This window comes from Puma concolor, chromosome E1 (assembly GCF_028749965.1).
Source record: "Puma concolor isolate L17-30 chromosome E1, mPumCon1.1.hap2, whole genome shotgun sequence".
Classification (NCBI taxonomy): Eukaryota; Metazoa; Chordata; class Mammalia; order Carnivora; family Felidae; genus Puma; species Puma concolor.
This window is the reverse complement of record NC_141680.1, coordinates 39,684,748-39,708,187: the sequence shown is the minus strand read 5'-3', so window position 1 is coordinate 39,708,187 and position 23,440 is coordinate 39,684,748. Positions and strand designations below refer to the sequence as shown.

The window sequence follows — 23,440 nt, the reverse complement described above, 5'->3', positions numbered from 1 at the left end:
GCCAGAATAGACCAGAGATCCCGAAAGCTCAGCACCCCCTTTCTATAAGCAACCTTGCCCCTTCCAGCCTTGGACCCCTTCAAAAACCACAGCTTTTTGTTCAAGGAGGAACAAAAATACATCAACAAAAGCAACAAGGAGCCTTTGGTTTTACCAAAGGAAAAAAAAAAATAGCCCCTACATCCTGCCTCTGGAAGGAGCTGCTGATTCTCCTGCTGGGAACACTGCCCGTGGGCAGGCGGGGAGGGCTCCTTTCTAACCCAGTTTCTTACCAGTCCCCCAGGCCTGAGGGGCTGAAATGGTGGGGATAGGAAGCAACAAGGAAGCATTGTTTGACCAGAGGAAAAACACAAGCAGCCAGAAGGATCAAGGCCAGACATGAAGAGGGACTTACCAGCCCTCAGACTGCAAGATGCAAAATCAAAGCTGGTACCAGTCCCTGATGGCAATACATAAAGAGAAATAATTCTGCCAAGTTGGGTAAGGCATAGAGACACTGGGCCTCAGTTTCCTCATCTATAAAACAGGTTCGTTCAGAAACCAAGTGATCTCTGAGGTTCCTTGAAGCCCTGACATCTCTGGATTTAAGGCTTTGGGAATGAGTCGTGGTGGGGGTGGGGGGGAAGAGACTGCATTTGGCCACTGTGGCTGCCCCTTTGAGCCTGCCTCCCCATCCCAAACACACATCACACACCCGCCCCGCCTCTCACTCCCACTCCTGGTGCTACACCTACTTCCTGACACGTCTGATCCCATTTTTCCCAATCAGAGGCAGGAAAGAGGGAAGTGGGAAAGCCCCAGACCCCAGTCCTAGATTTGCCCACCGATGCCCCATCCCCAAGAGCAGCCGGGATTCGACACAGTCTGGCAGAATCCAGAGACGTTTTGAGCACCCAGACCCCACACTCTGAGACCCGAGGGAAGGAGCAGGACCACAGTCAAGTTGTTCTCCAGTGCCGGGGCCATCTCCAGCCTCCTCAGCCCCGCATCACACAGCTCAAGGAAACTGTGAAGGATGGACCCCGAAATCTGTAGTCAGTGAAGAGGGGGAGGGGGCATCTGAGCGCCCATGTCCATCTCCACACTTGATATCCCCAAACCTGGTTCCCCTGGTCTGCAACTCTGCCTCGGGTGTGCGGCCTGCACGGATTCGTGGCCCCCAAGGAGGAGGGCGCGGGCACATTTCTTCCCACCCCGACCCCACCTCCGACCTCCACACTCCCACACTATTTGCATGGAGGAAAAGGGGCAGGTCCGTGCATGCGGACAGATGAGCCCCACTTTCGGAAAATGTGGTTTACGAAACAAGTAATCGAGGGCGTAAATATTCCTCTAACCCAAGGGAGCAGGCGCACTCCACCCACCCAGACGTTTCACGAAAGAATCTGAGGAACAGTGGTTCTGGTACCACGAGCCATTGTGCAAAAGCGGAAAGGCGCACCTCCCCCTTGCCATGGCAGTGCCTGGGCGGCTGTGCCTGGAAGTACGACACAGATGCAACCTATTCAGTCTGACTCCCTGGCATCTCTCCCCGGCCCCACACCAGGAGAAAGTGTATGTGTCTGGATCCGCAGCAGGCAACGTGTTTAAGGGTACGTTTGCGGGGGGGTCCATCACGGCCCAGCAGGCTGGCTGTGATCTAGCCTGGGTTCTCTCTGCTGCCTAACCCCAAAACAAGCCTAGTGCAATGAGAGAAACAGAAGAGGCCCTTTGGCTGCTTACAGTCCCTTTCCGGAACATTTTAAAATCTCGGTCTTGAGAAGCCAACCGGGGAATGACTGACAGCCCTCTGCTCTCTCTTGACCACCCCCTGCAAGATCCTGACTCAGGGACTGGCCAGAAAGAGGCAGAACACAGAAGCCTCCCTGCACAACAAACTCATACACTCTCGCTCACTGAGCGGAGCGGGGGGGGGGGGGGGGTCCAACTCCCTGGCAAAGGGCGAGGAGAGATCACCTGCCCCTGTGGGTCTTGAGCAGACGCTACTTCTGAGAAGGAGGGAAGCCAGGCCTGAGGTCCACAAAGCAAGGTCAGGATGGGGATGGGGGCAAAGCTACACCCTGGCAAACCCCAAGATTCAGGAACCTGAATGTCACTGGAGGATGGGGCCAGAGGCAGAAAGCAAACAGGAAGGAATGAGAGGGGACGCGGGCACAGTGCCTGGCACATGGCAGGTGCTCAGTACTCTTTGGTCTAGGGGCCCCGCATCCCTGGGTGGGAATGTGTAACCATGGAGAAACTGAAGCTCAGACAGGCCCTGAGGGTGCTCCCTGCAGGCCGAGCCTACTACATCTGGCTTATCCTGGAATCACCTCGTCAGGCTTGCTGGGTCCGGACCAACTGCTAGCAGACGCTGGCTGAGGGAGTGTGAGCGCCTCGGGCAGGGTGTTACTCTGCCCACTCCCAGCGGAGGTGAGACACAGCCGGGCCACACATCCCCCCAGAGCTTCAGCTCTCATTCCGAGTCCTCTGAGTCCTCCGAGGTAACATCCCAGCTGGGCCAAAGGTCAACTGGGCAGGGCAGAGGCTGGGGCGGTAAAGCCTGGGGAAACAGAGAGAGGCCAGTCTGCTTCTCCGGCTGGGGGCCAGGACAGAGACAGGAGCCTCTGCCTGGGCACTGTGGAAGCAGCATCCGGGGAGAGGTGCTTCATCTTCTACCGCCCCCAGAGACCCCAACACCTCCAGGAGTCCCCACCCCCACTTACCGCAGCCTCCCCAGAAGAGGGTGAGAGCAGTTAGCATCAGGCTGAGAAAACGCCGAGAAACAAGGACAAGGCTGACTGCTGTCACCAACTCCCAATGCTCACTGAATGCTAGGCTACTAGAGTCTTAGGAAGAGACGTGGCTCAGCCAGACTTCTGCCGGGTGGGGCCGAGGCTCAGAAACTGCCCCCAAAGGAGTCTCAGGGCTCAGAATCCAGCTCCAAGTGGTCCAGCCATGAAGGGGTTACACTGCCCGGGCCTCTGGCTTTATTGAACCCCACCCCGCTCCCCAACAGAGGGAGGAAGTGGCAGAGAATCAGGGCTTGTGTGAGCCTGTAAGAATTCTAAGAATGTCCCATTTCCCTTGGGGGGTGGGAGGGGTTGGTAGGGGGGAGAGGACCAGTGGAAGCTAATAGAAGAGAGGAGGCAGCTGAAGCAAAAGCCAGGAGAGAGTTGGGATCTTCCTTCTACCCCAGGCAGCCTTCCCAGTGCCCAATCCCTCCCAGAAAGGACAATATCCAGGTTGCTTCTTGGGCTTGAGATTTTTGTCATTTAGAAATCTCTTTTCCCAGGGGCCCCTGGGTGGCTCAGTCGGTTGAGCATCCGACTTCGGCTCAGGTCGTGATCTTGTGGTTCGTGAGTCTGAGCCCCACACTGGGCTCTGTGCTGACAGCTCAGAGCCTGGAGCCTGAATCAGATTCTGTGTCTCCGTCTCTCTATGCAGCCCCCCTCCAACTCACGCTCTCTCTCAAAAATGAATAAACATTAGAAAAAAAATTTTTTTAAGAAATCTCCTTTCCCAGTTCCTGATACAGGTTGGCATATAGCAGTTGGCAGGCACCCTTGCCTGATGAATGTTCAAACCCCAAGGGATGATGAGGTTGGGGTATCAAGGAGGGGACTGGGGCTGCTGTGAGGGAGAGGCAGCCTTTCAAGGGTGTTTAAGCCCCCTACCCCTTTCGACAAGTCCCAGTGTTCCCCTCCTCAGCGATTCTGCCGCGAAGAGCCTCCTGACCAAAGAAATTCCTAGACGCAAGTCAGATCCTGAATTTCTTTGAATATGGATTTTGCCGTGACTCAGTGACTTGACCTTCTGAAGCCCTCACTAGCAGGGTGGCTGGGAGGTCCTGCATATACCGTGGACCTGTACTGAGTTTACACTTGCTACATATGACGTCAACTTGAAGGTAGAAGGCGGTGCACTCTCCGGAACTGCAAGGGATGGGAGAGGGGTGTCCTTCTGGATGGAGGACCCCACCTCTACCCGTCTCCCCGCATCAGGACAGGCTGCGGGTCCCAGTGTGAAAGGAACAGAGCCCCAGCCAACTCCACTGGAAAAGACATGAAGGTCTCCACGGCCTCCCTCACTGGCAGGAAGAGGCCTGCCCCAGGCCCAGCCACACCTTCACGTTGCCCTCAGTTCTCAAGAGATGAACGCCAGGAAGGGCTGCTGCCAGAAGCCCTCGCCAAGCCCCTCCGGCAGGGGGTAAGTAAGAGAGAGCACCGTTCCCTGAAGGACCGCGTTGGGCCCTCTCTCGCAGCAGGGTGCACTGGGAAGAACATGCTTGCCTGGCTGGGTTTCAACCAGCCTCTCGCTAGCCGTGTAATCTGGGGAAAGACTATTCCTTTCCCAAGCCTCAGTTTCCCTCCCTGTAAAATGGGCACACCAGCAGCCCTTACTTCATCCAGCCGGGGTGAGGACTAAACGCGCTGAACGCTTCCTAGGTAGAGCGCGCAAGTGCTGGGCAACATCGCGAGAACAGAAGGAAGAGCTAGGGAGGGAGGCAGGACTCACGCGTTGCAGTAGGGCGTCTTCTCGTAGCCCTTGTAGTTCTTCATGTTGAGTGTCATCTTGCAGGTCTCACAGTGGAAGCATGCTTTATGCCAGAACTGGGGACAGAGGCACAGAGGGGGGGACACCCATCAGACACCAGGACTTCGGGAAGGGGCACTCGGGCCCTAGGAAGGAGCCCTCCCTCCCAGGGACTGGGACACAGAATCACCCCGGGGGTGAGCCGGGGACATCTCAAGTCACAGGCTCTGGCAGCCGTTGACATTCTCCTCCCTTCCGCACTCCCCACCCGTCAGCCATTTGAGCTCTCAGGAGCAGGAGACGGGCAGGCACGAAGGGTGAGCGTGGAAGGGGCCGGTTCTAACAGTGGCAAGCTGTCCCCAGAAGGATGGCCCCACCTCCCCCGACCACTCCTGCTGCCCCCCCCCCCCCACCACCACCACCAGAAGCCTCATTGCTTATGCAAAGCTGCACCAGGGTTGCTAAGAAGCCACAGCTGCTGAACTCAGAGGGGCAGCCCCGCAGCCTGACAGGGTCTGGAGAAGGAGAGGAGGGCCGGCCACCAGGCCCCTGGGCCGAAACCCTGGCACTCCTCACTCTCGCTCCAGGACCGCTACACATGGGCCCCTGGCGCAGCTCCAGCTCTCATACCTCCCACTTCGAAGGACCCGTGACCAGGTGGGGGGTGGGTGTCCCAAGCTCTGGCCACCACACTCACACTCTTTCTCCTTCCCTTTCCCTTCTCCCAGCCCCAGTCAGATAACTGGGACGAGAGGACCCCCACAGCCGCTCTCCCTCTGAGGCATTACAGGAGGTACATCCCCCACAGTGGGCATCAAAGCTCCACCCTGACTAGCTGTGCGAACTTGGTCAGGGCGTATGCCTCCGAGCCATCTTCATGTCTGAAAAGAGTATCAGCAATAATGAGGAGCAAAGGAGAAACCACCTGTAAGACACTCAGCACAGCGCTTGCCCCCTCTAAGTACTCGAATGTTAGGTGCTGGGCCCCATGACAGGTACAAACCCAGCAGAGGGGGCTCAGCAGCTCCCGCTGGAGGCTTGTGTGTGCTGGGAAGCAGGTGGGGCTTCCCTGTGCCCAACCACAGCTACAATGCGGGTAAGACTCCAGCAAAACCCAGGGACCAATCCAGGGGGGCCAGTCAAGGGGAACAGAGCCAAAGACCAGGAAGGAAGGGGGACCGATGCAACAGAAATGCTCCCATCCTGAGAAATGCTGATTCTCAGGCAAACCCACACAAAGGATATAGAAATCGCCCCCCCTGGCAGCCCAGGATCAACACCAACCTGGAGTCCAGCTTCCAGGACCCCAGAATCCGGGCTGTCTGGTGACCTGGCTGGCCCGTCTCAGCCCCATTTCCCAGCAGTCAGAGGAAGACACTCCTGACCCCTCAAAGAAGGAGGCCGGAAGCCAGGGAAGAGCCCAGGGAGACTTGCGAAGGTGCCCAGCACAGGGCTGGTTCATAGCCATCTGTTAAGGAATCCCTCCAAGACAGGGCTTTTCAAAATGTGTTGCCCAGCCAAGGGATGTTTCTGGGACACTTTGGAAGAGGGGACAGAAAAAAGGAAGCTGAGAAGCTGCGATACCACCTCCTCGACCCTGGCCCACTTCAACCAGGGACCAGGGGATAATTTGGGGGTAATCACCTTCTAACAGGGTACTTTCCCTATCGAGGAGACTCTCCAAAGCTGGAATAGTAAATGAAGTGATAGGAGAACCACTTTTTTGGGAAGATGGCCAGCTGGAAGTCTGGAAGCAAAGGCACGGCTGGCGTAAGCTTGGCCCTCACCCCAACCTGGGCCCATCCCAGAGCCCAGCCCAGACTCCTCTCCGAACAAAAACCCAGCACATGCAACCTGGCTGGCAGACCAGAACAGGGTAGTCCCGGCCCCCACCAGCCCCCAAAGTCACAGCCCCTCTCTCTCCCCCAATGCCTGGGAGGTGCTGGCAGAGTGCCCCAGCCCTGTCACCACCCAGTCTGCTGGCCGCTGCCTGCCTAGCTGCACAGGCCCCTGCCTGGGCCTCCGCCTCCCCCCCACCCCCTCAGGGGCCTGCCAGGAAAAACATTCTCTGGAATCCGGACCATGACCCACTTTCACACACATATATGCAGGAATATGCACTGTCCTAGGACTGGGGACCTCCAACGCTGCCTCCTGATCGACCTGGGGGAGACACAGGGAAAGAAAGAGACAGCCCTACCCTAGCAGATGGCCAGGTCCCCACCCTGGAGCTGAGCCCCTGGGGAAGGGAGGCAGAGCAGACTGGCCAGGCTGGGGGTGCAGGGGGTTCCACAAGAAACCTCCTAGCTGCCTTTTGGAGGAAGGGGGCCCCCATGAGGGGACGGGGCCCATTTCCATCATTAGCTCTTCCCCCCTCACCCCAAGACCCCTTGCTCTCAGCTAACACATTAAAGGCTGGGGCAGTAGTCACCTGTTCCCTACATGGGGCTCAGGAGCAGAATAATGAAAACAAGAGGGGACCGAGTGCCTTCAGGGTCGCTACTGAACTCAGTCTCTGAGTCTGGAAAGTGGTCTCACAGAGGGGCGGGGTGGGGGTGGTGGGAGGAATGAGATGACCCAGTTCCAGGCTCCAAGCCCAGCACTGATAGCGGCTTCCTGTCACTTCCCTCCTCTCTCTAGAGGAGGGCTCCAAGGTTAAAGAAAATCCGGCAGCTCCCGCTACTGTGTCCTCTTTGGAGCGGGGCGAGGGAGGAGTGGAAGGGGGAACAGAAGATGACAAGTCACCCAAAAGTCCCTGTGGGCCAAGCCTGGGCTGGGGACCCCAAGGGGACCCCAAGAGGAAAGAAACCCCATCCCTGTTTCAGTCGGGTCCAGTGAATGACACAGGGAAATAAGTCAGTACGGCCCCACCAGGACCTGTCTGCCTCCCTCCCTTGCCCCACTGGCCCTGTCCCAGAGCAAGAGCACCCCCTTTTCCTGAAGGCCCCAGATAAGAAGTTTTCAGAGATGCATTCCTGAGCCTGTAGTCTCGGGGGGGGGGGGGGGCAAAGTACACCTTTGGGCGTGCACCTCTAATCCTTCCTGCTGCCCTGGGAGTCCACAGTTTCCCTAGTCACAAAACCCAGACGTCCAGTGCCAATAAGAACCCTCTCAGCCCATCTCCAGGCACCGGCAGTGCCCTCCACGCTCTCACCCACAGCTCCAAAACTACAACCCGTCCCACTGAAACCCCACTCCACAGAAAGGCAAATGGAGGCTGATGAGGGCAGAAGCAAGGTCCTCCATACTTGGTCGAGGCTTGGGCCAGCCACTCTCCCTCTGGAATCACGGTGCAGGTAGGGGAAGCGGCTGCTCACAGCTCTGGGTGAGCAGGGAGTGAGCCGCATGACCTGTCTGAGCCTCCGCTTAGGGGGTTCATAATTCAGAGGAGCAATCGCATCGGTTTTGTGAAGACTGAAGCTGACACGTCGCAATAAGGAGTAGCTCCTGTGAACGGATGATCACAACGTGATCGTGGGGTTCAGCTGGGAAAATGGGGCACCACGGCTTCATGGACCTGCCTCCTCTTCTGTGTCTAGCCCAGCCGCCTTCTGCCTTGCTGCCCCCTGGGGGGGTGGGGGGGTGGCTCAGACCACCAGAGGAGGAGAGCCCTCCCAAAGAAGCATTCCAGAAAAAAAAAAAAAAAAAAAGCATTCCAGGGGAACTAGCAGCCTACCAGTCCTCTAGCCTTCCTGAATATCTCCACCTGTTTTCAGGAGGCTGGGAAAGCAAGCCAGGGGAGATTCTAGACAGTGCACAGGTCCCCGGATACAAATGCTTCCCAACAGGGTTGGAGACAAAACTCCACCCTTCTCAAAATGTAGAGGACGTGTCAAGACACAGACTCTCTTCCTCCCCAAACGTTCCTGCAGCAGTCATTCAGAGAGCCTGGCACAAAGCAGGTGCTCAATAAATATTTGTCAAATGAATGAGTGAATGAGGTCACCCCATTTCTCCCCCCAACTCTAAGCCCAGAAGTCCTCTGGGGAAGCACATTTCGACCTCCTTCCTCAAACATCGTCATCAGCAATACATATTTATTCAGCGTGCACAGCATACTGGGTACTGCAGGTTGGGGGCAGGGTGGCCATCAGAGGTGACATGGCCTTTACCCACTTAAGCCTTCGGGAGATAAGGCTCAGGGAGGAGAAAAGACTAACACCAAGGACGTGGCTTGTGCTCTGGGTCACATCGTGAGCTATGTGCCATAGGGAAATCGTAGTGAAATGAGTCTAATTTGCCTCTCTCCTATAAAATGGCAGGCCTTGGGAAGTTGGTTAGCAACCACACCTATGGGACTGAATGTTCCCCCCTCCCAGGTCTTGGTCCTCTGGGCACCAGGTCCCTAGTCCAAGTGTCTGTCCTTACTGCCTGGGGAGGGTTACATGGAACAGGTCTGATACCTAAATATTCTAGGCCTCCTGCTCAGTGCAGGGGCTGAGGTCTCCCCAGGGCCACCTCCTGTAAGGAGAGCTCAAAAAAAGAGGAGGAAGGGCACCTGGGTGGCTCAGACAGTCAAGCGTCAGACTCTTGATCTCAGCTCAGGTCTTTACCTTAGAATCGTGAGTTTGAGCCCCTCACGGGGCTTTTTAAAAAAACCTCCTTCCCAGGGCAACCCCACCTGCCCCCACCTGCCTGAATGTCCTCTTCCAGCTAGGACAAGAGAACCCCCAGGGGAAGGCACTTTGTGGGATCACTACCCTCTCCCCTCTGGCACACAGCACTCTCAAAAGACTTTATGAGGGAGCTGAATGTGGGACTGGACCGACTATCCCAGAAAGATAGGGAGGGCACAGCCTATACCACATCCCCTTCTGGACACTTTAGTACACTGTCCCACCTCCAAGGAAATGACATCATTCATACCCATCTGACAGATGGTGAATACTGAGGCCTAGAGCCATTCATAAAGCTGGTGGGAGCAGACCTGGAACTAGGATCAAGTCTCCCAACTCCTGGCCCAATAATCCCTCCACCTTACGTTGCTTCTGCCTTATACAGGTGAAAGAGCCCACAGCCTCTTTCCATAGTCCATGACTATGGAGAACAAGAGAGGCACATGAAATGCAGAGGCCAAAATCCCTCCCCACCAGGGGAAGGTAAAAATCCCAGTATGCAAGGACAGTCTGTTCTTTAGCTAGTGCCCCCAAGCTCAAGTCCTGCCCTCCGGAGGCTGGCATGGTCTTTGGGAAGGTCAGCACCCACATCGCTTGTGTTCATAATATAAGCCCTCCTCTCCTCCTGCCCAGCCAAGACCAGGAGAGACAGAGAAACAGCAGCAGCCCTATATACTCGATTCCCCCAAGAGCAAGTTCAAATGTATTTCAGGACCTGGGAACACAATCCCGTCTCCCTGATTCAGAGGCTAAAGATCACTGAGAAAGCGTCAATCCCAAAGGGGAGGGAAGAGACCAAAAGTATCCAATGAACTATCCTTTCCCAAATAAACCGTGGCTCCAGGTGTGCAATGAAAAAGTTGGCCCCAGACTTCTGTACCCCTCTTCCATCCCATGCCCCCCAACCCCTGCCAGTTCAGACAGTTAGGAGGGAACATTTGGACTTGGAGCCAGCTTTGGGAGGTGGGCAAAAGGCATGATGAGGAGGGAGACAAAACCACAGAGGCTTCTCCTCCAGAGTGGGGAGAAGATGCAGAGGGGAGGCATCGCCTTAGTATCTCAGGGAGTTTAAAAGACCGGAACCTACCCCAAACTGCTGGAAACACCCAGTTCTACTCTCCGCCCCCCTCCAAAAGTATAATAGCAACCAGATGAACAAGTCCAGCATGGATGGGGGAGACGACGCGTAAGGGCCCCCAGGGGACCGTGAATTTCCAGAAGGCCACCTTCCCCTCTTCCTAACACCTCCCCCTTTTCTTGGCTTCCCCTGAACTCAGCCAACCTCACCCTCCATTGGGGAAACCTGCTTTGAAAAGTTAGCTCTTTGTTCTACAAGCCAGTCTCAGGCTCTGAGCACAATTTCAGGAGATCTCTGCAAAGCACCCCCACCCACCCTACTCCAGCACCCGACCCCGCCCCGCTCTGGCTGGGCAGCCCAGCCCCGAGAGTTGGCTTCTAATTTGAGGTGGGGGCTGGGAAGCTATAGAGGAGGTCTGCTGCTAGTCCATTAAGCGTTGAACCACCGAGGGGGGTGCAGGTCGTCCAAAAAAAGGGGTCTCGCAGAGGGGCTCGGATCCTTATCCGTAGCCCAGTTCACCAGATGCAACATTCGCCGGCTGATAGCCCCCGCCCCCCAGTCTCCAGGCCATGAAGTCCGGCCATTTGCGGCCAGAGCTGAAGGTTTCACTGGGCCCCCCAGCCTCTGCCCCGCCCCCCCCCCCCGCCGCCCCCTCCCTCTCCCCCTCCCCCAGCGCCCCGCGCTTCCGCCTACTTGGCGCTCAGCGCGCCGGGGAGAGGGAGCGGCCGTCTCCTCTCACTCTCCCGGCCCTAGGGGGCGGGACTGCACCCCTAACCTTCCCCCACCCCGGGGCCTGGCCTCCCTAGTCCTCTTCCGTCCTCCCAGCCCCAGGGCACAGAGCCCACTCTTCTCCGGTAGTGGCCCTCCGCCACGCGCGGACTCCTCGCCTTGCAGCAGATCTCCCGGTTTCCAGACTGGGGTCTGTCCCCATACCCTGTGACACCGCCCTCCTTCCCTCCTCCCGGGATCGCTGGGATGAGGCGGCAGAGACCCGGCCCTTCTCTCCTCCCCTAATCTGGAGCATTGCTCGGGGATCGCAACGACGCGTCTCCCGATCTCGGGGCTCACCTTATCCAGACAGTTCACCTTCTCCGTGGGGTACACAATCTTGCCGCACCGGGCGCAGTTGGGATTCATGGCTCCGGGAAGGGCTGGGGCGGGGACGCCCGAGCTCGCGCGCGTTCTCTTTTCCCCGGAGCGAGCTGGCGGGAGGCGGCCGCGGCTGCAACTACACAGGCAGCGACGACGGCGGCTGGAGCTAGGGAACTGGCCTCCGCCTCCGCCCTCCTTCCCCTAATAAACACAGCGGGGAGGAGGGGCTGCACCGGGGCGGGGACGCGCCGCGGGCGCGGACAGGGGCGCGCGCGGGCGGCGCGCTCCCCGGGCGACGTGGGGCTGCGCGGGGGCGAATTCCGGGGAGGGCTGCGGGGCCGGGGGCGCGCGTCTAGGGGCGTCGGGAGGGTCCCGCGTGCCCGGGCGCTCTCCAGCAAAAGGTGCCCGGGAGAGGTGCGCCCCGAGGCCAGGGGCCCTTTGGCACTGGAGACCGCGCGGAGCCGGTCTGGCTGCACATCTGGGGAGCCCGGGCAGAGAGAGGCGCGCAAATCCCTCGCACCCGTCTAGGGTGGGGCTGGAACGCTCCGGAACGCCCGACTGGATTCACCAGATTCGGGGACTTTCCTTTGTGCCCGTAGGTACCTGGCGTGAACCTGCGGACGGAACGGGAAGCCCCTGCCCCGCCCCTCAGCCTCCCTTCCCCCCACATCCTTTTCCACATTTGTAGGGCGGAACCCGTCCCTACCGCCGGGACACTGCGCCTCGCAGCCCGAGCTAGTTCTACCCTTCCCGCGCTCTGCCCTGCAGCTTTCCCGGGGTTCTCCGGGTCCGGACACCTCTGCTTTCCCCTTGGCCCCCTTTCTTCCTTCATTCCTTTCCCCTTACTCTTTCTCCCTACCCTCAGTGTAGCAGTGTCTTAGCATCCAAAAGAGCCATCTCCAAGCGCAGCAGCGGCGCGGGGGTATAGCTCAGTGGTAGAGCATTTGACTGCAGATCAAGAGGTCCCTGGTTCAAATCCGGGTGCCCCCTTCGTGGCTTTTCCTTCACTCTGTGGTAAAGTAGTTAACAAACTACTGGATCTACTCTTAACATTGGATCCTAGATTAAAAGAAAACAGAAAGTCGAGTTTTGTAAAATGCCTTCCTCATTTTCCAACCGTTAGCAGAAAGCTTTCGCTTTTGCTTTGTACCCAGCAGGAGGAGGAGTGGATGTTCGCACAAATCAAGTACAAAAGCTGCGCGTCCCCATGATCTGCGCCCAAAGTGTCGGGATTTCTGGGGCGGCCGCCAGCCAGCCGCCTCACAATGTGTCAGGCAGTTGGAGGCGCCAGGGTCAGGGGACAAGATTACTCCCCTATTTTGGCTTTCCGTTTCCGATGGGGGAGTTGGTCAAGAGAGGGAAACCCACAAATTAAGCCTTTCTCCAACTTTCTTTATTAACGGTGTCATAGACCTGTTGTGTTTGCCCTTCCCCAAAGCGCTTCAAATATGTCAAAATGGCGAAGGCACACCCATAGGCTCATTTTAATTTACAAAAATAAAGTTACAACCGGATGCAAACTGATATACTATTGCAGTGACTCTCAGACTTGAGTGTCCATCAGAATTACCAGAAGAGCTTGTTAAGACACCTCCAGTTTCTGATTCTGTAGGCCTGGGGTGGGACCTCAAGAATTTGCATTTGTAACCAGTTCCTGGGTGATGATGCTGCTGGTGGTGGGGGGGGGGGACTACATTTTGAGAACCACTGAACTAGTAATAGGAGGCCATCGAGTTTCACAACCTGAAGGCGGGACAGATATCTGTTGTCAGATCACTGTTGGGCCACAGGGAAATAATAAGAATTAAAGCAGCAACGGCGTCCCCCTTGACTAGATTTTGCCCAAAAAAAGGAAAAATAAAGGAGAAAGGGAGAGGCATGCTGCCTGGGTCAGGGGGCAGCTGTGATATTTTAAACCCGGAATCTGGTTGTGTCATCCTTTGGAGCCCCGGGGGAATGCTGGAGTGCATTTTTCCCAATGGCTCCCATAACTGAGAAGCGTCAAGAGCCTGGACATGGAGACTGTTGTCCTGGTGCAAAGCCCAGTCCCAAGAAATACCCAGCTTTTCACCCCTTTCCTGGACACCGGGCCTCAAACTTACCACCTGTACATTGATCACACCAAAGCTCTGCCTTTGAGCTAATGTAAAGAAAGAGAACGCCGTCTACTTTTGACCTATCTTCTCTATGCCCTGGGTCTTAAACTTCGTGACCACATAGATAAACCTTCCAAACTTGGACTCTCTTCCCCTAGTCCTCTCAATTCAGAGTATGAACTAAGCAAAATAATATTGCCCTGGCCAGGCACTCCATTGTTACCCAAAAAGAAACTATAACATTAAACCAATAGCTCTTGAACAGAACAATCTCAGGAAAATAGTTCTGCGTCTTCTTTCTACCCACAGGGATTCCACGAGTTTGGGGTATGTAGTAAGGCTTGGCAAAGTAATCCCTATTCAACTTCCGCGGTGTTGCTCTTTGTTTCTCAGGTACAAGGGACAAGTACTTGCTGGGGGAAATCAGCCAAGTAGAAGCGACAAGGATTCCAGAGTTTCAGATTCAGAGAACCCTTAGATGTCTGGGTTATACCTGACTGTGAAAAACTTAAAGGTTACCAAGGGGGCACCCGGATTTGAACCGGGGACCTCTTGATCTGCAGTCAAATGCTCTACCACTGAGCTATACCCCCTCTGCTGGCAAAAGCTTGGTAAATTCTTTTTACTGCAATCCTAAAATTTTCATCCTGAATATTATTTGTTCAAAGTTGGTTTCTTCTTACTAGATAATACTGAAATTTTTAATAAGGAGGAACAAAACTAAAACACCAATAGAAGACACAGCATTTTGAAAAGACGTGAACTCAGGTACCATTCTGCCTTTTCAAAATAGGCTCAATTCTGTATCCACAATCCCACCCATCTCTTTACCCAAAGAAGTCAGAAAACAACCTTTTGCAAAACCAGATAGGGAATCCTTTTCCCTGGTCTCTCTAAAAAGAATACAAACATCAGCTACCAAGACACCACTGAGAAACCTTCGCTGGCTACACTCTCTAGTGGTCGCTCCCTCTTTTAGTGGAGCCAACTACCCCACTTTAGGTGCAGAACACGCTGTCTGTTCTCACGCCGAGTTTATAATTTAATGAAGGCAAACCGGACACGAGAAAGTTAAGATCTGGAAGAGGTGAAAGAGACAGTTGGGCACCTGACAGTTGGCGGGCATTCTAGGCAGTGGGAATGATTACCGCAAAGGCGCCAGGACCAGAGAGGTTGGAGAGGTGGACAAGGCGAGAGCAATTCAACATAGCTGGACAGTTAGCCAGGGCCATAGAGGGCCTTATAGTCCAAGGTAAGGAATCTGGATTTTATCCCAAATGGATGAAAAGCCAGCCTTTGGCCAGTTTTGAGCGGGGATTTGAAATCATCACCCACACTGCTGTGGGGAAGATGTTTAGGGACTCAAGAACTGCATAGAGAATACGTACAATGGAATATTATTCAGCCTTTAAAAAAGAAGAAAATTTTGCAGCATTTTACAACATGGGATATCATGCTAAGTGAAATAAGCCTATCATAGAAGGACAAACACTGAGTTATCTGAGGTACCTAAAACAGTCAAACTCATGGAAGCAGAGAGTGGGATGGTGGTTGCCAGGGACGAGGAAAGAGACACGGGGAGTTGCTAACCAATGGGTGTAAAGTTTCAATTACACAAAATGGGTAAGTTCTAGAGACCTGCTATACAACATTGTGCCTATAGTTAACAATATTGTCTTGCACACTTAAAAATCTGTGAAGAGGGTAGATCTCATGTTAAGTGTTCTTACCACGTTCTTACCACAATAAAGGAAAGGAAAAAGATGGACACAGAGAGACAGGTTAGGATTCTATTTCAGTAGTGCAGGTGAGAGATGGTGGTAGTATCTTAGATTACAACAGTGTATTTGTTTCCTATTGCTGCTATAAACAAATCACCACAAACTTATTTCCTTAAAACAACACAAATCTACTATCTTATACTTCGGGAGGTCAGAATTCCAAAATCAAATTCACAGGGCTAACCTCAGGTTGACATGCCTGTATTCTTTTGGGAGGCTTTAGGAGAGAATCCGTTTCCTTGGCTTCGGTTGCTTCCAGAGGCCACCTGCATTTCTTGGCTCATGGCCCCTCCCTCCATCTTCAAAGCCAAGGTAGAACCTCTCACCCTCTGATCTCTGCTTCCATCCTTACTTCATGTTGGTAGCTTGAAATTGGCAGGTGGGAGTATTTGCGCCATGGGAATTAGCAAATGCTATAAATCGGGTCCTTTGAAGCCAGTTGTCAGCCATTTACCAGCACAGCACTACTCCTGATTCTGATTTTCTTGAAGAAGGAAGAGGCCAGCTCTTCAGCTAAGAGGGTGAGGAGAGAGACAATATGGAAGGTCTGAGACAGGAGAAAGTGTGTGAAATAGTCATTTTGGTGAGAAAGTGAACCTAGTCAGCCAGTAGTGTAGGAATACCAGAGAGGGTATTTTGAGATTGATGAGATGACACAGGACTTGTGAGCTCTCCTCCAACAAAATTCAGCTGCTTGGGTGCTAGTTTGGTGTAATCAATGTGAGAGTTGAGTTTAATTAGGATTGTGGTTTGGCTGCCAACTACAAACTAGGCTTATAGTGAACCAGGCGCTGTGCCAACTACTGTGGGGGAATACAAGGACGAATGTAAAGTGATCCCTGCCCTCAAGGAACTTACAGTCTAGTTGGAGAAACAAGATCCGTACTCCAAGGGGAAAAGATTACTGGCAGTCGAGAAAGCAGATGCAGAGTAGTGGAACTGCAGACACAGGTGCTGGATAAAGAAATGAAGTCCCTGACTCTCTGGTAGTGAGAAAGAAGAAATGGACGGGCAATCACAGCTAAAGGAAGAGCTTTCCAGCGTAGGGGAAACCTGTTGATGTTTGAAGAAGCAGTGGGAGAGGAAATGACTGAAGATGCTGAGAACTGAGACAATAGAAGCTCATCTGGTACAGGAGCAGAGAGGGTCAAAAAGGGCAAAGGAAGCACTTCCTCTCCTGCACACAGCACTGCACTGGGGGATTCAGTGCAGCTCAGGTTGCACGCAGGGGGGATGGCACTGCTAGGAAGAATCTTCCCTTGGTTCTTTGTATCACCCTGGGAAACTTGAAATCATTGGTTTAGTCAATCATAGGTACTAAACCACTATTAATCACCAGAGAAGTCTGGTCAGTGAACACTACAATTAAGGTATAATCCCTTCCTCTTTGGCAGAGGGGGGTATAGCTCAGGGGTAGAGCATTTGACTGCAGATCAAGAGGTCCCCGGTTCAAATCCGGGTGCCCCCTGCCATGTTTACTTTTAAGCCTTACTACCATCAAAATAGTAGGAAAAGGACAATGACTAACCACACAGGTATCTTGTCCATTCTGCAGAATGTCCTGGGAATACAGCAAATATAAACTACAGTGGATTTCAGGTTCTATAATACCTGCGTCAACATGCAGACAAAGGAATTATCATACAAGCTGGTACTGTCTGCAACCATTCCAGGATCAGTGGATAGCAAATGGTGGCCTGGGGACTTTTTTGGGGAGTGGGGGGAGTCTCTGAGGCCCTTTCTAGCAAGAGAAAAGGTAATCGTATAATACGTTATTTACCTGTTTCTTGTTCTTTCATGAGGTTACAATAGAGTTTTCCAGAAGTTACATGATGTGATATCATAACAGAATAAGTGCGGGAACATAAAAATCCAAGCTGCCTTTCATTAAGCCAGACATTAAAGGGATCTCCAGAAGAAGGTAAAGCAAAGTCACTCTTACTGTTTGGAAAAAAGTAGCTATTTTTCATTTTAAGATGTTAAGTATTTTTAAAAGGCAATGGACTTATTATTATCATAAGTGCATTAACAAATACTTAAACATTTCACAGTTTAAATGTCTGGTAAATATCAATAGATACAGCCTATATAAACAAAAACTCTTCAGTGCCCTCAATAACTTAAGAATGTTAAGGGGTCTTCAGATGAAAATTTGAGAACCACTGCTCTGAGTAAAGAGGTGGCTCAGGGGCGAGCGTGCTGGGGTTGTGAGACGGCACAGGGAAGAGATGACATTTGAGCACAAATTTGAAGAATATGAGGATAAGGCAAGAATCCCGAAATCCTAAGCCATATGGTGTTGCTGGAGAGTGAAGTCTAAGAGGCAAGGTGATAGGAAATGAGCCCAGGAAAAGACTCCAATACTGTGCTTAAGGAGCTTGGACTTTATTGTATAAGCACTAGTGGGACAGCATAGGGTTTTAAGCAATGGAATCTTATGGTCAGACACTGGTGGTAGCACCTATTTAGAAGGCTAACACAGGGGAGCCCGGCTGGCTTCGTTGGTAGAGCATGTGACTCTTGATCTTGGGGTTGTGAGTTTGAGCCCCATGTTGGGTGTAGACTTTACTTAAAAAAATAAAAAGGAAAGAAAACTAATACAGGCAGAAGAGCAGATTTCCTAGGGAAATGATGGTTTCTGTTTTGGACCTGGCAGGTTTGAAGAGCCTGTGGGGTAAAAGTATCCCAATCACCAGTTCCATATATTGGCTAGAGCTAAGCAGAAATGTCTGGGCTGGAGATATAGATGGGGGAAGTGATCAGCATACAGATGACAATTGAAGCTCTCAGGATGGGCGTGATCACCCAGGGAAGTACAGGAGGAGACAGCATAGTGACTTTGAGCCTGTGCTTTGGAATCAGCCAGGTTTGGGGTGGTATTTCAGCTCTGCTTTTCACAAGCTATGTGGTCTCGGACACATGGCTTAACCTTTTTATTTCTCAGTTTTCTCATCTGTAAAGTGAGAATAATAATACGAGGGTTATTGGGAGGATCCAAGAAGTCACATTCTAGTAACATGCTTAACTCAATGACTAGTAGTCAGTAACATTCCATAAATAGTAACTTCTATTGTTAGTAGCATCATGGAAACCATGGGTGAAGAGTGTTAAGAAGGTGGGAATGGTCACAATGTGAAATGGCTGTGGAGGTCAAGTAGGATAAAGACTGAGGAGTGTCCTTGGATTTTGAAAACAAGTAGGTCATGGTGACATTTCTAGTATAATTTTTCAACATATATAATTTCTAGTATAATTTTAGTCATGTAGTGAGGACATAAGCTAGATTACAGGAGTTCAAGGAATGTGTGCATGCAAGAAATAAGGAAGTAGAGATTGATCATTCCCAGGCCTTTGGTTTTCATGGACCATTGAAATTACACACACACACACACACACACACACACACACACACACACACACACACAACAGTGGCATTGGGAGGGTAGAAAGCTGATATAGGGCTGTAAGAAATATTTTTAACACCAAAAAAGATGAAAAGAAGATAATTCCAGAATAATAGGCAGTCCTTTAAATTGAGTAAATGTAACTTTATAAGAAACACTATATATTCCAAATATTTCTAATTTTGCCATAAGTGAATGAAAGCTCCTTTATGCAAGGATGCTGACATATGGAGATGATTGAGATCAACTTCTTCATTTGTTCAGCAACCAATCAACGTGTATTTACTGAGTGAGGCCCTATCCTAAGTGCTCGGGATATACTGTTGAACAAAAAAAGAACATGAACCCAGGCTTTATGCAACTTATAGACTAGTTATAGACTAGTTGGGGGGAGGGGTCATTCAACAAAAAATCTTCAAATGTATATTTATGAATTGTAATAAATAGTATAAAAGACATTTTAAAAATTAAAAAAAAGAGGGGGATGCCTGGGTGACTCAGTCGGTTAAGCATCTGACTTCAGCTCAGATTGTGATCTCACGGTTTGTGAGTTTGAGCCCCACATCCAGCTCTGTGCTGACAGCTCAGAGCCTGGAGCCTGCTTCGGATTGTGTGTCTCCCTCTCTCTCTCTCTCTCCGCCCCTCCCCCATTCACACAGTCTCTCTCTCTCTCTCTCTCTCTTTTTTTTCTCTCTCTCTCTCTTAAAAATAAACATTAAAAAAATAAAAATAGGGGTGCGTGGGTGGCTCAGTCGGTTAAGCATCCGACTTCGGCCTCAGGTCACGATCTCACGGTTCGTGGGTTTGAGGCCTGCATCGGGCTCTGTGCTGACAGCTCAGAGCCTGGAGCCTGTTTCAGATTCTGTGTCTCCCTCGCGCTCTGTCTCAAAAATAAACATTAAAAAAATTAAATAATAAAAATAAAATCGTATGAAAGAAAAATGCAGCATGTCAAAATAGGTTACAACAGGGGGACCTGACCTAGGATGGGGGTCAGGGCAGATTTCCCTAAGAGACATTTAAACTGAAATCTGAACTTCGGTAGACATGATGTACATGATGAGGGTAGGCAGGGTAGAGTGTTCCGAGCATGTGTGAGACTTATGGGTATTCAGGAGCATGGACAGTATCTGGGACTAAAATGTCAACTCTTTGGAACAAGAGCAAGCATGGTGCAAGATAAGGTTGACAAGGTAGGACGAGGCCAGGTCAAGGCCTAGTAGACCACCATATGGATTTTAACTTTGATCTAAGAGCACTAGAAGCCACTGGAGGATTTTCAGGAGAGTGACATTGTAATATTTGTATTTGTGAAAAATGATTCTTGGCCATGAGAGAGTGGGTGGAAGAGGGAGAAATAGAGGTCAGGAGGTATGCTAGGAGGCTTCAAAAGTAGTTTAAGTAAGAGATGGACCGTAGCAGGACTAGAGGAGATGGAAAGAAGTGGATAGACGTGACCGACACTGTTTTTTAAATGTTTATTTATTTTTGAGAGAGACAGACAGAACGCGAGTGGTGGAGGAGCAGGGAGACACAGAATCCGAAGTAGGCTCCAGGCTCTGAGCTGTCAGCACAGAGCCTGAAGCAGGACTCGAACCCACGAACCTCGAGATCATGACCTGAGCCAAAGTCAGAGGCTTAACTGACTGAGCCACCCAGGCACCCCAACAGACACTTTAAAAAAAAAAAAATGTATTTATTTTTTTTTTTTTATTTAAAAAAAAATTCTTTTTTTAACGCTTATTTATTTTTGGGACAGAGAGAGACAGAGCATGAACGGGGGAGGGGCAGAGAGAGAGGGAGACACAGAATCGGAAACAGGCTCCAGGCTCCGAGCCATCAGCCCAGAGCCTGATGCGGGGCTCGAACTCACGGACCGCGAGATCGTGACCTGGCTGAAGTCAGACGCTTAACCAACTGCGCCACCCAGGCGCCCCTGTATTTATTTATTTTGAGAGAGAAGAAGAGCATGAACCTGGGAAGGGCAGAGAGAGAATCCTAAGCAAGCTCCACGGAGCCTGATGGAGGGCTCAAACCCACAACTCTGAAATGAAGACCTGAGCTGAGCTCAAGACTTGGACGCTTAACCGACTGAGCCACCCAGGTGCCCCTAAGATTGATTTATTTGTTTGCTTATTTATTTATAGATTTCTTTTTTATTTTTTAAGTAATCTCCACATCCAACATGGGGCTTGGACTCACAACCCCAAGATCAAGAGTCCCATGCTCTACACAGAGCCAGCCAAGCACCCCTACAACAGACCTTTAGAAGGCAACCTGAAAAGGACTTGGCTAAGAGTCTCAGATGGACACCTGGATGGATGGTGGTTCCATTTATCAAGAGAGACACATTTGCTAAGGAAATCATATGTTCAGAAACCCATGGAATTTGGTTGAGAAGTGAAAGAGAGTGAAAAACTGGTAGCTAGAGAAGTTGGTGGGATCAACTGAAGGCATTTGAAGACTGATAAGAGAGATTTATAAATGTACAGATTTATAGACTTCTTAATGTTGAAGTGCCCCAGAGCTTAGCTCATGGTCTTTATTTATCCTTACTTTTTTTTTTTTTTTTAGATTTTTAAATTTATTTATTTTGAGAGCAAGAGTGTGTATGTGAGTGGGGGAGGGGCAGAGAGAGAGAGAGAGAAAGAGAGAGAGAGAGCGAGCGGGATAGAGAAAATCCTAAGTAGGCTCCACACTATTAGCACAGAGCCTGATGCAGGGCTTGAACTCACGAACCATGAGATCATGACCTGAGCTGAAATCAAGAATCAGATGCTTAACCGACTGAGCCACCCAGGCAGCCCTAGATTTTTTTTATTTTGAATTAATCTCTACATCCAACATGGGGCTCGAACCTGCAACCCCAAGATCAAGAGTCGTTTGCTCCAGGTACCCCTATCCTTACTTCTTTATGATCTCATCCACTGTCATGGCTTTAAACACGGTTGACCCTTCAACAACATGGGTTTGAACTGCACTGGTCCACTTACATACGCATTTTTAAAAATATATATATTGTAGTACTGTAAATGTATTTTTTCTTCCCTATGATTTTCTTAAATTATTATTTTTTAAGTTTATTTATTTGAGGGGGAGGGGCAGAGAGAGTGGGAGAGAGAGTGAATCCCAAGCAGGCTTCACAACAGCAGCACAGAGCACAAGGTGGGGCTCGAACTCACAAACCCATGAGATCATGACCTGAACCAAAATCAAGAGTCGGCTGCTTAACTGACTGAGCCACCCAGGCACCCCTATTCCTTATTATTTCCTTAATAACATCTTATTTTCTGTCTTATATTCTAAGAATCCAGTATTCTGAATCCAGTACATACAACATACAAAATATGTTTATGCTATTGGTAAGGCTTCTGGTCAAGTAGGCTAGTAGTAAAGTTTTAGGGGAGTCAAAAGTTATACATGAATTTTTGAGTGCATGGAGGGGTCAGAGCCTCTAATCCCTGAATTGTTCAAGGGTCAACTGTATACCTATATGCTAACAACTCCCGAATTTATAGATCCTTCTCTCCAGAACTCCAGGCTAATGTGTCCAACTTGTTATTTGAATTTTGTTTGGTTGTCTAATAGGCATCTAACTTAACATGTCCAAAATTGAAGTCCGGTTCTTAACTCCCAAATCTGTTCCCCCATAGTTTTCCCCAAGCCAGTTAATGGCAAGGCCATTTTCAGCTTGCTCAGACGTTTAAGGCCTTGGAGACATTTTGATTCCTTCCTTTCTTTCATGCCCCACATATTGTTGGCTGTACCTCCAAAACACATCCAGAACCTGACCACATTACATTACCTCTACTGCTACCACTCTAGTCCAAATCACCATCATTCTTTCCTGAGTATTGCAAGAGCTTCCTAGCACATCTCCTTACTTGTAACTTTGTGTCCTTTCCCACAGTCTAGCTTCAATTAGAGTGATCTCAGGCACACTCATGCCTTAGGAAGCCTTCACTGGCTCATGACTATCTGTACTGCTCTTCCCTGCGAACTCCTTCACCTAAAATCTAGTATCAAATAATCTTATTTGCTTTAATATCAGCTTCTCCCATGGAGCCCACACTGACCACATTGTTTCAAATTACAATTTGCCCCTCCACCCACTTCCTGATGCCTCTTACCTTGTTCTTTTACTTTTCCATGGTATGCATCATCTAACACACTATACACTGCAGTTATTGTATCTATTGTTTACTAATACCCACTGTCATTGCCACCCTAGCAGAATCGTTTATCTGTTTTTCCCCCTGATGTAGTCTAATGTATGCCCATGACAGTACCTGGCATAAAGCAGGTGCTCAATTAATATTTGAATATATCAACAGAAGGAAAGAGGCCAGAATGGGGAGGTTGAAGCTATAAAAGGGGTAACTGACATGCCAGGATCTCTAAAATACAAATGGGTATGGAACCAAACACACACACACACACACACACACCGCACACGGGACTATCTGCAGCACTAGAATGGCTCTTCCCAATACCACATCCTTTTGGGGGAGGGGGGAGGGAACTTTCACATTTGTTTATTTTTACTCGCCATCTCTTTTTCAGCACAGTGTTTTTTTCAATACCACATCCTAAGGGTACCGTTTAGAGCTTTCTCGCTCGGTCCCCCACGCCCTGTGTTCTTCGGGGGCCCCTACACAGCACAGAACCTTTTAATCAATCATTTCTGAACTTCTAAGGTCCAGCGAAGTTCCTGACGCATATTACGTGCTCAAAAGAGGTTTTTGGGTAAATTTACCAATGTTTCTGTGCCCCCGACTACATTAGACTTCTTAAAAAGGAGACTCCGGACATCACTCGCTCCAGCAGCCCTCGGCGCCGACACCGCCCACTTCGCCGC

At 51.0% G+C, this 23,440-nt stretch overlaps 1 protein-coding gene, 1 long non-coding RNA gene and 3 other non-coding genes across 5 annotated transcripts in view; 2 read left to right on the top strand and 3 right to left on the bottom strand.

Moving 5' to 3' along the window:
• LASP1 (LIM and SH3 protein 1) overlaps nucleotides 1–11,503 on the bottom strand; it is a 39,629-nt gene extending 28,126 nt beyond the window's left edge. The window contains exons 1-2 of the mRNA XM_086687170.1: nucleotides 11,278–11,503; nucleotides 4,498–4,592 (exon numbers count right to left, since the gene is read on the bottom strand). Coding sequence (XP_086543296.1) covers nucleotides 4,498–4,592; nucleotides 11,278–11,346 — 164 coding nt within the window. The 5' untranslated portion in view covers nucleotides 11,347–11,503. The remainder of the gene's footprint in view (nucleotides 1–4,497; nucleotides 4,593–11,277) is intronic.
• A 716-nt stretch (nucleotides 11,504–12,219) lies between these two features.
• Nucleotides 12,220–12,291, top strand: TRNAC-GCA (transfer RNA cysteine (anticodon GCA)). The gene has a single exon. It is a non-coding gene; the product is annotated as a tRNA-Cys (tRNA).
• A 327-nt stretch (nucleotides 12,292–12,618) lies between these two features.
• Nucleotides 12,619–23,434, bottom strand: LOC147574335 (uncharacterized). Its single transcript, XR_015244121.1, has 3 exons — nucleotides 23,339–23,434; nucleotides 16,959–17,087; nucleotides 12,619–13,044 (listed from the first exon to the last, which is right to left on the bottom strand). It is a non-coding gene; the product is annotated as an uncharacterized LOC147574335 (long non-coding RNA).
• Nucleotides 13,919–13,990, bottom strand: TRNAC-GCA (transfer RNA cysteine (anticodon GCA)). Its single transcript has one exon. It is a non-coding gene; the product is annotated as a tRNA-Cys (tRNA).
• TRNAC-GCA (transfer RNA cysteine (anticodon GCA)) lies at nucleotides 16,575–16,646 on the top strand. Its single transcript has one exon. It is a non-coding gene; the product is annotated as a tRNA-Cys (tRNA).
• Nucleotides 23,435–23,440: the final 6 nt, after the last annotated feature.